This window comes from Centropristis striata, chromosome 14, assembly GCF_030273125.1.
Source record: "Centropristis striata isolate RG_2023a ecotype Rhode Island chromosome 14, C.striata_1.0, whole genome shotgun sequence".
Taxonomy (NCBI): domain Eukaryota; kingdom Metazoa; phylum Chordata; class Actinopteri; order Perciformes; family Serranidae; genus Centropristis; species Centropristis striata.
Genome location: NC_081530.1, coordinates 17298960 through 17313791, shown reverse-complemented (window position 1 = coordinate 17313791; position 14832 = coordinate 17298960). Strand labels below are relative to the sequence as shown.

Below are 14832 nucleotides of genomic sequence, written 5' to 3'. Positions count from 1 at the left end.
CGCTAACGATCAATTAATCGATAAACTGCTATGTTTTAAAAACATGCATACATGGGTAAAATAAAAGATATATATACAGTACTATGCAAAAGCCTGTTTGGATAACGGAGGCTTTTATTTTGAAAGGACAAAAAGAGAGTTCAATGTTTTATGTTTTTATGTTACAGTAATCTTTAAATGTGTTTTGTGTTTAAATACATTTTGGATAAAATGAAACTCAGTAATTCATGCTAGCAAGGTTTGATACAGTAAGCTAGTTTTGCTCAAATTAATCCTCTCTTTCAGTTTGCAAATTGCTTTGTACTTTGAACACTGCACCTGTTTCCGGTGGAGGCGATGACGATCTCGTCTCCAACCCTCCAGGTCACCGCCTTCTTCAGAGTCAGCGTGTTGGAGCCGCTGGCCGCCGTCTGGGCCAGGTGGGTCCAGGGAACGGGAACGGGGATACCTGGAGAAACAGGTCGTCAACAATGAGTCGCACCTGAGGAGGGCGGCTGAGATGTCACCAGGAAGAACATTCCTCCAGGACACGAGACTCAAATGGCTCCATCAGCTCACCGTTACCTCACATAACGACATGTCAGCAGGACACGACTGCTTCAGTTAACTGTTGCTTAACATAGATGACTGTGATTCAGTGGTAGAAGAAGTATTATTTATTACAATAATATATACAGTGCTTAACAAATGTATTAGACCAGCAGTTTGTGCCTCAGTGTCCTAAATTTGCAGCATTAGTAATTACCAAAAGCATTTATTATGTTTCTGTAATGGTTAATACACCAGTATGTAGAAGCTATTTAACCCAAATGATAGTTTTAATGATAAAAAATAATTATTATTGTCATCCATGAATTTTCAAATTTACTGTTTTACAAAAAAACCTGTAAAAATAACAAAGCATATTATTATTTCTTGATTAAGACATCAAATTATAGTTATTTACTTGCATTCCTGAACAGAAAAATGAGTTTTAGTGGCTGAATGTTATGCTGATTAATTTCTGAAAGTAAACAAAGTAAAAACGCTTAATTGCAAGTAAGAATATTATTATTATCTTATTATTTTTTATAGTTCAATAACTGTCCCAGAAAACATTATGGTATTACAAAGTTATTATTATTATTATTTTATCAGTTATAATGACCCTTAAAGCAATGCAAACAAAAGATTTAATTATTTTTGTTTGAACAAACGATTTATTATTACAATTAAAAACTAGATTTTTTTAAATGGAAGAATGCATAAAAAGTCTCCTTTTAAAAACAAATATAATAAATAAAAAATACATTTTTTCAATACTTTAGTTAAGCAAATTACCAACTATTTTTTATACCCGTACACCACTCCAACCCAAACTTAAAGTTCTTTTAAAAAGAACTAGTTTAAAACTAGAGTTGTTGGTCTGTCATAAAGCAGCATTCTTCCTTCAAAATGGGTCAAATATTTATCACAAATGGCTAAAAAATATAGATGAAGGTCTTCTTTATAACACAAACACAAAATAATGCTCACTACAAACATGTTGTTGCTTTAAAAAAAAATTTGTCCCCACCACAATGGAATATTCTCCAATTGTTTTTATTTTTTATTTTTGTTATTCTTTAATTATTTTATTTATCCTGAGATAATGTTGTTTTCCTCACAATTAATTATATTGTCAAAATCTTTTTTAAGTACTTTTTTAAAAGCTTTGAGGCAGAAATGTCTCCCTATAAATATATCAGTGGTGGGCCGTCAGGGCCAGCAAGGCCTTCTCTGCTGGCCTAACATAACCAGAAATCATGATCATAATTATGATAAAGGTTAATTTAATTTTTAATTTAATCTTTCCCTAAATATCTAAAAGTATTCATATTCTCTTCATGTCATATTATGCTCCTTCCAGTGCTGTTGTTGTTAGGTTAGAGTTTTTATCAAACCAGAATTCAGCTATCTTATGTTGCCAGGCTGTATGAAATCTGCCCGGGCCTTCAGAATCAACAATGCGGGCGTCTGTGCACTGTAAGTGAACGGGCAAATACAGTTGATAGATAGTTGCAATAGCCAATCAGATCACGAGTTGTGTCAGTAAGGCCCTCTAGCTGGCCTCACGTTGAACGTGACATTTACGCGTCCTGTGATTGGATATTGCTACCACTTACTAGTTTGAGCCACGGCAGTGCTATGCAGATCAACAGAGTCACACCCGGGACTGTTAACGGTATGTCAATAATCTGGCGCATTGGCGCAGCTGTGTGGTTGTACTCAAAGCAACAGGTCACAGAAAGTCGTGATACGTCACGTTTTGACATGAAAAAGTTTTTTCACAAACAGACTTGTTTATTGTGTAGCTGTCGCCAAAGTATGGCCGTCTTGTTAGTGTCTTTCTGATATTAAACTGCGATTTTGCAATGTATAGTACAATCTTGTTAAAGCTTGCATATTCTTTGTGGACTCATTTAATAAAACTTTTTGGAAAGATAATTTTAAAGACCCTTTTATTTTTAAGTTTTGACAGTAGCATATCAGATATGTTTTAATTGCTGATGCGGTATTGTTGATTTTTAAAATGCGCCGGATAATAGCCCATTTTGTAAACAACTGAGGTGATGCAATGCCTAGTAGTGCTTAAGTGTGTTTCTAACTACTCCAGTCCTGGTGTTATAAATGCTGGCAAAATGAAAGGTATTTATTGACTAAGTTGGACATCACTGAAGGCCTAAGTGTGAAAAGCACCGCCCGCCACTGAAATATATATATATATATATATATATATATATATATATATAAATATAATATAATATATATATATATATATATATATATATATATATATATATATATATATATATATATATATATATATAAATATATATATATATATAAATATAATATTATATATATATATATATATATCATCCCTGAGGCATTAATGTGTAAGCAGCATATTGTTGTCGTAGGTTCAGAGAGCCATGCAAACTTTCTCCCCTGGTTCCAGTCTTTATGCTAAGCTAAGCTAACAGTGACATTGTTCCTCTCGTCTGTTTGAATGAGTTTCTGTCTTGAGTTCATACCGTGCAGGTCGAGCACGCCCTCTCTGACACCGATCGTCTTGGTTCCATAAACAGGAAGTTCAGGTGAGCGCAGGTTTCCGTGCATCGTGATGATGGCTTTGTGCTGGAACGGCGCCCCCTCCTGGCCGACCTGGAGGCGCCCGCCGTCTGTGATCAGGATGTTTTCTGCCTGCAGCTCGATGTCCGCTTCATCAAACACCAGCGTTCCTCCTGAGGACGAAGAAACAGAGAGACAGAAACTCAAACCAGCGGCAAGAGAAGAGAGAAGAATGTCTCATGTAGTTGTTTGGAGAAATAACACTGTTTATAAGCTGTATGTGCTATGTCAATGTATATATATATATATATTTATATATATATATATATTTTTTTTTTAAATTCCTGATATCACATTACAATAATATTATTGCAGCATCTTTGGAAAAATAAAAAATTAAAATTAAATAAATAAAATCATGAAATCCATCCTTAACTTTGTTTATTGTGCTTTTTGTCTCTTTTTATGGCAAATTATAATTAAAATAGTGTAGGGAGGTGTATACTGTATAAAAACTTACAAAAAAAAAATTACTCCTAATAAATAGTAAAAACACAACAACCCTAAAAATGAATTAGAGAATATAATTGAATGTGCATTATCAGGATTTCATTTTTTAAAGATCACTTTTATCATCAATACAAGTATATTATGACACCCCTACTTTGCACCCAAAAGTTATAAATATTTATTTATATTTAAAATATATTTGTGAAAATGTCTGGAGTGACTGGGAGATGAGGAAAAAAATATACACAAGAAAAAACATTTAAAAAGTAGAACTTTTTTAAATTATATTAACAACAACAACAACAACAACAACAACAACAATACTATTATATTAGTGCAGTCCATTTATCATTTACCACTTAGAAAAATCTGACATTATGCAAAAAAAAAAAAAAACTAAAATCTGTGGTTTTAGGCACTTTCCCTTACAGATATTGTGTATTTTTAAGAGATAAAGTGATATTTGTACCTTGAATGAGGAGCATTTTGAGCACAGGCGTGCTGGTGTCCAGCAGGATAGTCTGGCCTTTAGTGATGACGGCAAACGTGCCTCTTTCTGGCGGAGGCAAACCGCCCCACGTGAACCTGGACGACCACACGTCAACGTAGAAGAAGTCAGCATCATCCTGGAGAAAGACACAAATAAGGCCTTAAGACAAACATGTATAAAAAGATATTAAATCAGCCTGATGTATGAGGGACGAGGTTCTCTAACCATCTTGGCGATGCCGCGGTCTCCGATGCTGACTCTGACTTTGGCCTCCTGAGACTGTCGCTGCGCGTTGGTCACACAGACGATGTGTGTGTTGTTGGTGGACTGAACGTCACACACAGATCCTGCGATGGTCACGTTCACGTCGTTCATGTTGGTGCTGCAGAGCGAATCAACAGATAGATACTTTCATTGATGAGTGACGGAAACATTGTACACACAGATTAAATAAAAGCTTAAATTGCACTAATATGTATATATTTATAGATATATGTGTGTATGTATGTATATATGTGTGTATATGTATGCATGTATATGTATATATATATCTACTTGCACGAATGTACAGTTAGATCTGCATTTATTTATTTATTTTTATTTATTATATAATCTATACCTATATATACACTGCATTTTTATACAATACATTCCTGTATGTATTGCAATATGATTCACTTAATTACTGCTTAAGCACTTCTGGTTAGATGCTTTCTGCATTTCGTTGCTTTGTACTTGTGAAATGTGCAATGACAATAAAGTTGAAACTAATCTAATCTAATCTAAATTATTATTAGGGACCGAGCACCAATGGTGCGAGGACCCTATTGTAATTGAAGGAATTATTATTATTATTATTTTTCCAGGTAATGAATCGCTGATTTGGGGGCTTTATCATATTCCAAAACTTACCATATTTGGAATATACATCAATCTCGTGAAATCCTGTGAAATTTACATATTCTAGTTGTCCCGGGAATGGACTTTGCAAAATGACTAACTAGCACCCCCTAGAAAATTTCAAAAGAGCCTCACAATATAGGATTTTTTCATGTAGCATTCAAGCGTTTTTGTGTACCCTGAAAAGCGCTCTATAAATAAAATGTATTATTATTATATTATTATGTAGCGACACAAAATTTAGTACATACGTATCGTGGGAAGACGCACCAAAAAGTCTTGAGAACCCATACCCGAAAACGTACAGGAAGTCGGCCATTTTCAATCGAAGATGGCGTTTCCTGCAGTTTTTTTTACCATTTCGACGTTGCATACATCAACAAACTCCTCCTACAGATTTAATTATCATTATTATTTTAAATCACATGCTGCCCTAAATTTTGTCATGTTGTAATTTCTTTTAGTATATATATTGTATATTTTTTTTGCTTTTACATTGGTTGGCATTCTGCAGAGAGCAAAGCAAGAATTTCATTGTACAGGGAAACATGTTTTCTACTGTGCATATGATAATAAACACTTTGAATCTTGAATACATTGTGTCGTGACATACACATATTATATACTGTATGTAAATAGAATATAATAGAAAATTATGAAGAGTTCATTTGCAAGAACTGATACAACTCATTTTAACTTAACTAAAAAGTAACAATTGAGCAAAATTAAAAAAGGCTGAGGTGCCAAAAATAAATCAAAATAGAGAAATACGTTTCTGCAAATTAACTCTTCATAAAACATTTAACAATGTACCACTTAACCACAATACATATTTATACTCTCATGTACCATAACTCCAGATTTTATTATATTATATTGATGTCATTTAAATGATTTTATTATACACGGTCGCCCATAAAGTTGGAATACATTTTTTAACCTCTTTCCTTGCAATGATTGTGACAATGTGATTTATTATTCTATTTAATGTAACATTTTTAAAAAATGATTATTTATTTATTTCTTCTTTTGCAGAGATTGTTGTTTCATTGGAAGGGATTGTTTTTGGACTGTTTAGAAATGTTTTTTGTGAGCAAACATTATACACTTATACATACAAATCAATGTCTTTGCATTAAACCCAATGGAAGCAAAGACGTCCAATGAAACAAAAGCTGTTGCATTGTGTAACTTGAGCTCTGAACCAGCGGGCTATAATCTGGGTGGGGCTCCTCTTTGTGTCCTCTGTGCTCTGCTGAGTCTCTACCTGAAACCGGAGCCGGTGATTATGAGTCGGGTGCCTCCGGCGGTGCCTCCGCGGCGAGGAGAAACCTCAGAGATCACCGGAGTCAGCAGAGATTTGTAGGTGTAGCCATCTGATATGTTGACGGAGTCCAGACGGTTCATGACCACGACCTCGCAGCTCAACGTCGACTGAGAGTCTGAGAGGAAGACAGACAGACAGACAGACAGACACAACAAAACATGTAACAACAAAAGGACAGGCAGCATCAAGATGAGATGCTCAGAGACAATAAACAGTTTAAGATGTCTCATCGTCCATGACGACTTGTTGTCTGATCCCACATGCTTCACATTTTCTCCTTCATGAAAGACTCGACAGCATTCCTCGTATGTTCTTTGTTCCATTTAAATTCATGGACTGGTTTTGTCACATTGACTGGTCAACTAAGAATATCATAAACCAGCAGGAACACATTCTCGCCAAAGAAAAAACTTTAAACCCCTTGACCTTTACTAGAAAGATGTAGAAGTAAAATAATGGGGAAAAAACTTTGCTTTGTGTATTTGGGTATTTAAAAGAAGTTTGGTGTCAGAGCTCACCATGAAATTGGTCAGTGTGCTTCAAGTAATAATGGCAATATTATAATAAATGACTAAATTAGAATTCAGTGTATATTTCTGCATTGTTCATTTACTAACTAATTAAAATCAGTACAATGTCCACAACAGATAATATGGACCTTTGTGATGAGATTGTTCCATGAACTGCTTAAACTACTTAAAAACATGTTGATGTTAATATATAATGCATATGATATGATTAGAGCCTGACCAATACCAATTTTAGAGGAGAAAAAACTCACAATATGGCGGCCGATATCATACTTTTTGAGCTGGAATTAAAATACTGTATGTTCATCGTCAGTCAACTGCTGAATATTTAAATATTGTTTTCTGCATTATATATGATGTAAAAAACTTTTAACACAAACATGTAGAATAAAGTGGTTTTGATGAAATGTTCTGTTTAAAGCTTCAATTAGATTCATTTTCATTACACATGATTAATTTAGGAAGGTTGGAAATTAAAAAATCTGATTTTTGACAAATCTCTGGCTAAGATAAATTATATAATTTTAAAAAACATATTGAGGCTTTCAGAGGGTCGTCTTATTGTTGTTATGATATTTGCGTGGTCTAAATGGATTACACTGGTGAAATAAACTAAGTCAAACTAACTAGACTTACCGTTTACGGAGGGAGACAGGCAGTATAGACGGGACGATGTGGACATCTCTCTGCGGACGTCACACTTCTCCCCACAGATCGTCACGTTTGAGCTGTGCGGGTCGAACCCAGAGCCGTGCACCGACAGCAGAGCGCCGCCGCCAAAACTGCCTGAATCATCAGAGAAATAACTTATTCAGTTCAGACATCATTAAACTGAATTGCGATGCATTACGGCAACAAAAAACAAGAAATGCAAGATAAAAGCTGCATAAAAGCACCAGAAACATATTGTTTTATCATAAAAGATAAAAAAAAGTACTGTCATAAAAATGACAGTACTTTTAACCTGTAAAATAGGTGAAATGGACTTCAAGAGGCCTATATGAACACCTCACCCTTCTTTATAATTAACACTGTCATCTTTAACTTCCTCCCAGACCACTAACAGACTGTTCAGACTTCCTCTCTGCTTACCCTCGTTGGGTGTCACGCTGCTCAGAGTCAGCTCGTACGTGAACATGACGTGTGACTGGGCGTAACCTTTGACCTGGTGATGCAGCATGACTGGGTACGTCCCCCCCGGGTTGTCTCCCGCGGTGAACTGAACCTGCGTGTCGGAGGCCGTGGACACGTTGCAGGGGACGTGGTTTATGGTGACGGAGACAAGCTGAGAGTCGCTGCCGAATCCTGAACCAGTCAGTGTGACGACGGCACCGCTCGGCCCTGTGGGACAGAAACAGAGAGGGGGACGAGGACGTGAGAGGACCGTCATATAGGGACATAAGACACTGAGTCAAAGAAACTGAGCAGTTTCTTAAGCTAGATCCACTGAAGTATGGATTAAAATCAAGTTAATTTATTTTATTGGTTTACTAAAACTGAAACACAGCATTATCCATCTGCAAAAAAATTGATTTTCTTCAACTTTAAAATGCTTATTACTGGCAATTCAAGTTATATTCCAGGTGCTTTGAGCAAAGGATTACAAAACACATCCTGAAACACTTTTGAAATGACAGCAATAAGATGATTTAAGTGAGCAAAGTGTACATTTTGGGGAAAAGGTGTATAAAAAAGCTAAATTACTACAGAAAATCTTAAGCACTTTTTAAAAAACCTTTTTTGTGCACAAAGCTGTGAATAATTTAGCTGAAAATAAAATACTTCCTGTTCTTAACCCATCTAGATTGCAGCCCTGATCCATGTCCCTTCAGAGAGATTACTTTTTGGAGTTGACAATCAAAATGTAGAAATTAGTCAAAGTGATACATTTTGCAGCTGCCGGTCTCGCTCAACATTTCACCAAGTTCAAAATCTGTAAGCCACTTAGAAAGAAAAATATGGAGAAATTGGGCTGGGTTTGAAGAGTATTTTTTCTTTTTAAAAAATGACCAAAGTGCAATGTTTAACAAATAAGAATTAAATTATAAAACCTTTCTGAGAGCCCCTGAATGGATAATAATAATAATAATAATAATAATAATAATATATCTAATTTATAAGAGCCTTTCTAAACACTCAAGGACACTGTACAGTAATTAGAACAAGACAAAACAGGGAATGAAAACAAGACACAAGAAATAAAACAAAGAAAAAAGAGTGTGGTGCAATCATACTCAGTAAGCTAATTGGAACAGATGAGTTTTGAATCAGGATCTGAATAGTGGGAGAGAGTCGGTGTTATGGATGTCCGGTGGGAGTGAGTTCCAGTTCGGTTATGAATGTTCCTGTTAGAAAAAGCTTTAAATCGTGACATGATGTAGAGGATGGTAGTTACCTGTGGAGGGGCTGATGGAGCTGACAACAGGAGTTTGTGCTGTGGAGTAGTTGAAGCTGAGCGGAGGATACTGCACTGAGAACACCTGGACGATGGCGGACACCGTCCCCTCGCTGTGCGGCGGCGTCATGCAGCGAAGCATTCCCGGCGTCACCTCCTGAATCTCGCAGGTTTTGCCGCCAACCGTCACGCTGGTGTTCCCCGGAGCGAAGCCGTTTCCGCTGAAGACGAGCGGGGTTCCTCCCGCCAGGCTGCCCACGTCGGGGCTGAGGGAGGCCTGGGCGACGCTGCTCAGGGTGACGGAGCCGGACGCGAGGCCTTTGCTCCTCACTATCACTTTGAGTGGGTGGGCGCCGGCGGGCAGGGCATCAACGCTCAGCGTGATGTTGCTATCGGTTACGGCGGTGACCTCCAGCTCCCAGCTGCTGGCAGAGACGACCACGTCGCCCACGCTGCTGCCGAACCCGGCGCCGGAGACGGTGACGGAGGTCAGGCCGTCGATGCTGTCGGGGGAAACACTGGAGAGGACGGGCGTGACGGAGGACGAGTACCTGAAGGAGCAGTTTGAGTGACAGGAGCTTTGGATCCTGCCCAGGTGGAACACCACGTCACCGGCGTGCGGCTGAGATGGAGCGGTGTCGCAGGTGATGCCGGTGTAGTTGACGGACACGACGGAGCACGGCTCGCCGGCCGCCGTCACTTCTCCCTTAGAGAAGCCGGAGCCGCGGACGAGGAGCCGCGTGTGGCCGGTGGCGCTGCCGATCGCAGGAGAGACCCAGTCGACCACCGGCAGCACCACGAAGCGGCGGTCCAGCTCGTTGGGGGCTGTGATGATGGCGCTGCCCAGGTTGTTGACTGTGACGGCGACGGGGAGAGCGACGCCGATGGGAAGCTCGCTGGCGGCGCTCAGCTGGCAGTTAATGTCAGAGTGAGAGCTGTTGATCAGCTGACAGGGCTCATCTCCCACCGTCACCTGCACACAGACACAGCAACAAACACTCACTGCAGACTCAAGTCAAGACTGAAGAAAACACAGTTTGGCTTTAAACAACAATGACGATGAAGCATCTGGAGCAGAAAGATACAATAAGGTAGGGTTGTCAAAAGTATAGATACTCAAAAAAGTATCAAAACTAAAACGTTGTATCCGGATACGATGCTCATTTTCAAAAGTATCGATACCCCCCCCCCCCCCACCCCCCCCGTGCACAGCATACAACCTCAAAATATTGTTCTAATTGTTATTGTTTATTGTATTTATTTATTTTTTGCACTACCTCAGACCTGAAGCTTGTTATCATAGTTGCAGTTTCTTTTTGCACAACTGTTTTTTATTATAAATATTTAATCTGTGGTCCTGTTCATTTTTACATGTTACATTTTTCTTGTTAATGAAAATATTTCTGTTAAATTTTGGGGTCTTTGTTTTTATCCTTGTGGTATCGAAAATGGTATCGAGTATCAAATATTTTCCTGAGTATTGGTATAGAGTTGAAAATTTTAGTATCGTGACAACCCTACAATAAGGCAAAGTTACCACAACATGACATGAAATGCATGCGTTAGATTTTAATCTATACCTTCCCTTCCAATATCTTACATTTAACCCTCATTTCTTTGCTCCTGTAGCATTTTACTCACTGTGGCCTAATTTTTCACTGCAAGTATTGCAGTAAGTCCAGCACAATCATGTCTACAAGTTGGGAGAACCCAAAATGTCAAAATTTTGTGTGATTTTCTTTTGATAAACACACTTTATTGTTAAACTGTGACAAACCTTAACGAATTTCAAGATTTTGTGTATTGAACCCATTAAACAAGATCTCCTTTCTATGTAAATAAATAAATGAATACATTTGAGAAAAAAAAAGAAGAAAAGGTTTAGGTCTCCTTCAAAATAATAGCTAATATTGGTCGTAATAACCGACTAGTCAGTGGCAAAAGCAGATAAACTAGTTTTGGGGATCTTTTAAATAAGAAGCTATGACTTTAAAACAGGGGTGGGCAATTCATTTTCCTAAGGGGCCACATGACCAATACCACGAAGGTTGTGGAGGCCGGACCAAAACTCGGAACTAAATTCTGCTTAATATTAATCTAATCGCCTTATAAAATACAGTAAATTATCTGGTTTTGAGCTGCTACTGATGAGAATACAATGTTGTGATGCTTTTATTTTGAAAAGGCGCCATCCAGTGTGAAACGGGTGCTTTTATTTTGAAAGGTAGTGACAGGATATAACAGTAAAGTATGAAAAAGGCTTCTATAGTGGCGGCTGACAGGGCACAAAGTTTGTTAAAGTTTATTTTCTTCTGTCATATATATTAATGGCTATATTTGTTGTCTTAGTTGTCTTTGTTGTTTGTTAGCTCTTACGGTGGATTCAGTCAAGGTGACCAAGGAATGTCTTATTTTTATGTTCATGGAGCTACGATTTTAAATAAATCTTGTGAACTATCAGTAAAGAGTCGAGTCTTTGCAGGTGGGTACGTAAACCACCTTCAAAATAAAAGCACTGCGGTTGTATTGAACTAATTTCTGGGTAACCTCATGCGGGCCGGACGAGGGCAGCCAACGGGCCGGATGTGGCCCACGGGCAGCCCAATGCCCAGGTCTGCTTTAAAACCTGCCTGTGGGTTGTGGGGTTCAGAGAGTTACTCAAACTGTCAGGAATGGTCAGTTTTTTGGAGCAAAACCCAAAGATATTCCGTTCAATATGATATAAAACAGAAAAATATCTCATATTTGAGGGTCTGAAAACAGCATTTTCACCATTAATTGATCAAAATATTTGCGGATTGCTCACCTCTATAGCGCAGGTGGAGTTGCCGAAGCCTTGGCCCTGGATGTGGATGACCTGGTGGTAGGATCCCTGGTTGGGGGAGATGGAGTGGACGGTGGGGGTGGAGCAGGCGAGGGCGCTGAAGGAGAGGCTGCTCGACGTGTTGTTGGTCTGCGGGCACAGCGGGGAGGCGACACACTGCTGCAGCGACCTGGAGACACGACGTGAACCTGGAGGGGAGACAGTTTCATTCAGTTATCAGCTGCAAACCTAAAACTCTTTCAATTTGGGAGACACTCCATCAATAGGAGAGTGGAGCAATACAACATATGACATTTTTGTAATGGAAGGAATCAATTTCTCCCTGAAGCTCCAAGTAAATAAATTTGAGGCGATATGGTGGAAATGGAAAGTGTATATATCCTCAAAACGCCTTCATTTAAAAAAAATGTTTTTCCATATGTATGCAATATAAGGAGTGTAAATGTATGATTACTGTATTTTTTTCCTTTTTATATACAAAACACCCCATGTTGTAATTTTTGTTCAAATTATACTTGAAAAAGCAGAATATATAAAGGGAAAAAAATTGTCTTTATTTTGACAAGAACAGGAGAGAAACTCCAGCAATTAAGGTTAATTGCTGGAGTTTCCTTCCTCTTTAAAAATATTAAAAGATCATTTTTATTCACCTGATCTGACTTGAATTGACTATAAACACTTAAATTGTCAATACTTTTTATATTTATACATGTCTAAATTGTAATTTTTCAATACTTTTTTATTTGTTTATTTGTTAATACCTGTACTATATTTCTAGTTTATACTGCTTGTTTACTGTTTATTGTTTTTTTTTTAATTAAAGCTCCTCTCTATCTTGCTATCCCGTTGTAGGATTAAAAAAGGAAATCTTATCTTATCTTATTTATTTCCACTTAAACACATCAAATAAAATAAATAATTACATTACTGTACTTTGATGAGCTGTCATGAGCAGATGAGCAGATAGCTCGTCATGTATATCATTTTTAAATTTACTGTAGCTGCTCTCCACTTCTACTCCACCTTTACCTGCTGCCACGTGTGCTGCCTGCATGCCTCCCACGCTGACAGAGACCGTGCTGCTCTTTTGCATCCGAGCCTCGACCTTAACGACTCCCTGCAGCGTCTTCGCTTTAGCGCCGTCTATGTAGCCGCTGCTGTAGTAATACACACCAGGAGCAGTGAAACGGTACCTGAAGGAGCCTGAGAGAGAGAGAGAGAGAGAGAGAGAGACAGAGAGAACATCAAATCACGCAGAGTTCTTGGACACATTGTGCATTTGTCTGTCACGTATGTTGACAGATCTGAGACATCACTTGGCGTTCCCCACATCATGTGTCAAACATCATGTGAGATCATGTTGATGTATTGCAGCTCCAGCAGAGTTGATGAAATATGAAGTAGAACAACAACATCAACCATCAAAGAAACAGTTGAACATGATGAACCAGAATGCAACTCAAAGAGTACGAGCTGCAGTTACAGCTATTATTACCTTATCTCCATTATCCTGAATGTAATCTACAACTGAGCACATGTGCATCTTAACTCTATATTATTATATCTGTGCAATTTGGGACTGTTTTGTATGTATTTATTGTCATAACTGTGTTTAAGCTTCCTTTTTGGCCACTTTTCGCTTAAAAAACATGTCACAATCTGATTAATTCAACCTAACCTAACCAACACAAACCTGCAAAACAAAATAAAGCTTCACTGACACTGAACACCACAAATTGAATATATCTACTGTTTACAATGTAGAAAAATTTGAGGGCTGAGACCCACACAGAGCCATTTTTGTCTTTGATGTGGGTGGAGAGAGGATCTTTACTGGGAACCAGAAGATTATTTCAACATGCAGCTCAGCACTGAGTGGTGTCAGGTTTTTCTAGTCATTGATTTGTAATAATTAAGTTTCGGTTAAGAGCCTCTCCAAATGTTTAAAGTTTGGAGTGATAAGGGCTTAGAACATTATGATATGAGTATATGAAGTCCATTCACATGACCCTGACCCTGAGGAACACCTATAAAAATCCAGGCTGTGATTTGGTTTCAAAAACTTTATGGCATTTTGGAGATTTCTGCAAGAACTGCATTTTTCTGGCTATTGGATGGCGACAATTCCTGTTCTGTAACCTGCTGAGAAACCCTTTTTTGTCAATGAAAGCTATACATCCCCTGAATGCTTTAAGTCTCTAGTTTGTGGTTGTAAAGTTTCATGGGGCTGCGATTATTCTAGAGGTCACAGCAGCTCATTTTATACAGCAAGGTTAAAAAATGCTCTCACTGCAAAGAAATGCTACTATGGGGACTCAAATTCACATAATAGGCAAAAATAACACATTTGTACTGCATGAATTTTGCCCAAAACTGCATGTTAATAGCATGTATGTAAAGAGAAGACTTGTGGGTACCCACTGAACCCATTTTCATTCACTTATCTTGAGGTCAGAAGTCAAGGGGAAACTTTGAAAATGGCCATGTCAGTTTTTCCCTAGATAAAACGTAGCCTTTACTTTGAAGAGTTATTTCACCCACTTCTCAACAACAATTGAGGAAAAAAGGGAAAAGAATAGGGATGCACGATATTGGATATCCGATATGCCGATTTTTACAACTCATTTAGCCGATTACCGATACTGATATTTTTTTCCCGCACAACTAACACCCACAATCAGGGCAAATTTGGCCAATTTCCCAATTGACATAATAAGTCAACATGACCTGTGTTCACTGGGAACATGTGAAAAGTGCAACTGT

The 14832-nt window shown here is 38.0% G+C and overlaps 1 protein-coding gene across 2 annotated transcripts in view; it reads right to left on the bottom strand.

The window, feature by feature from the left end:
• LOC131985532 (fibrocystin-L-like) overlaps positions 1–14832 on the bottom strand; it is a 74622-nt gene that overhangs the window by 30220 nt on the left and 29570 nt on the right. For both annotated transcript variants that reach the window (XM_059350690.1, XM_059350691.1), the window contains exons 35-44: positions 13099–13272; positions 12052–12257; positions 9246–10218; positions 7943–8191; positions 7487–7636; positions 6261–6435; positions 4319–4475; positions 4073–4229; positions 3057–3266; positions 319–448 (exon numbers count right to left, since the gene is read on the bottom strand). In XM_059350690.1, the coding sequence (XP_059206673.1) occupies positions 319–448; positions 3057–3266; positions 4073–4229; positions 4319–4475; positions 6261–6435; positions 7487–7636; positions 7943–8191; positions 9246–10218; positions 12052–12257; positions 13099–13272 (2581 nt within the window). The remainder of the gene's footprint in view (positions 1–318; positions 449–3056; positions 3267–4072; positions 4230–4318; positions 4476–6260; positions 6436–7486; positions 7637–7942; positions 8192–9245; positions 10219–12051; positions 12258–13098; positions 13273–14832) is intronic.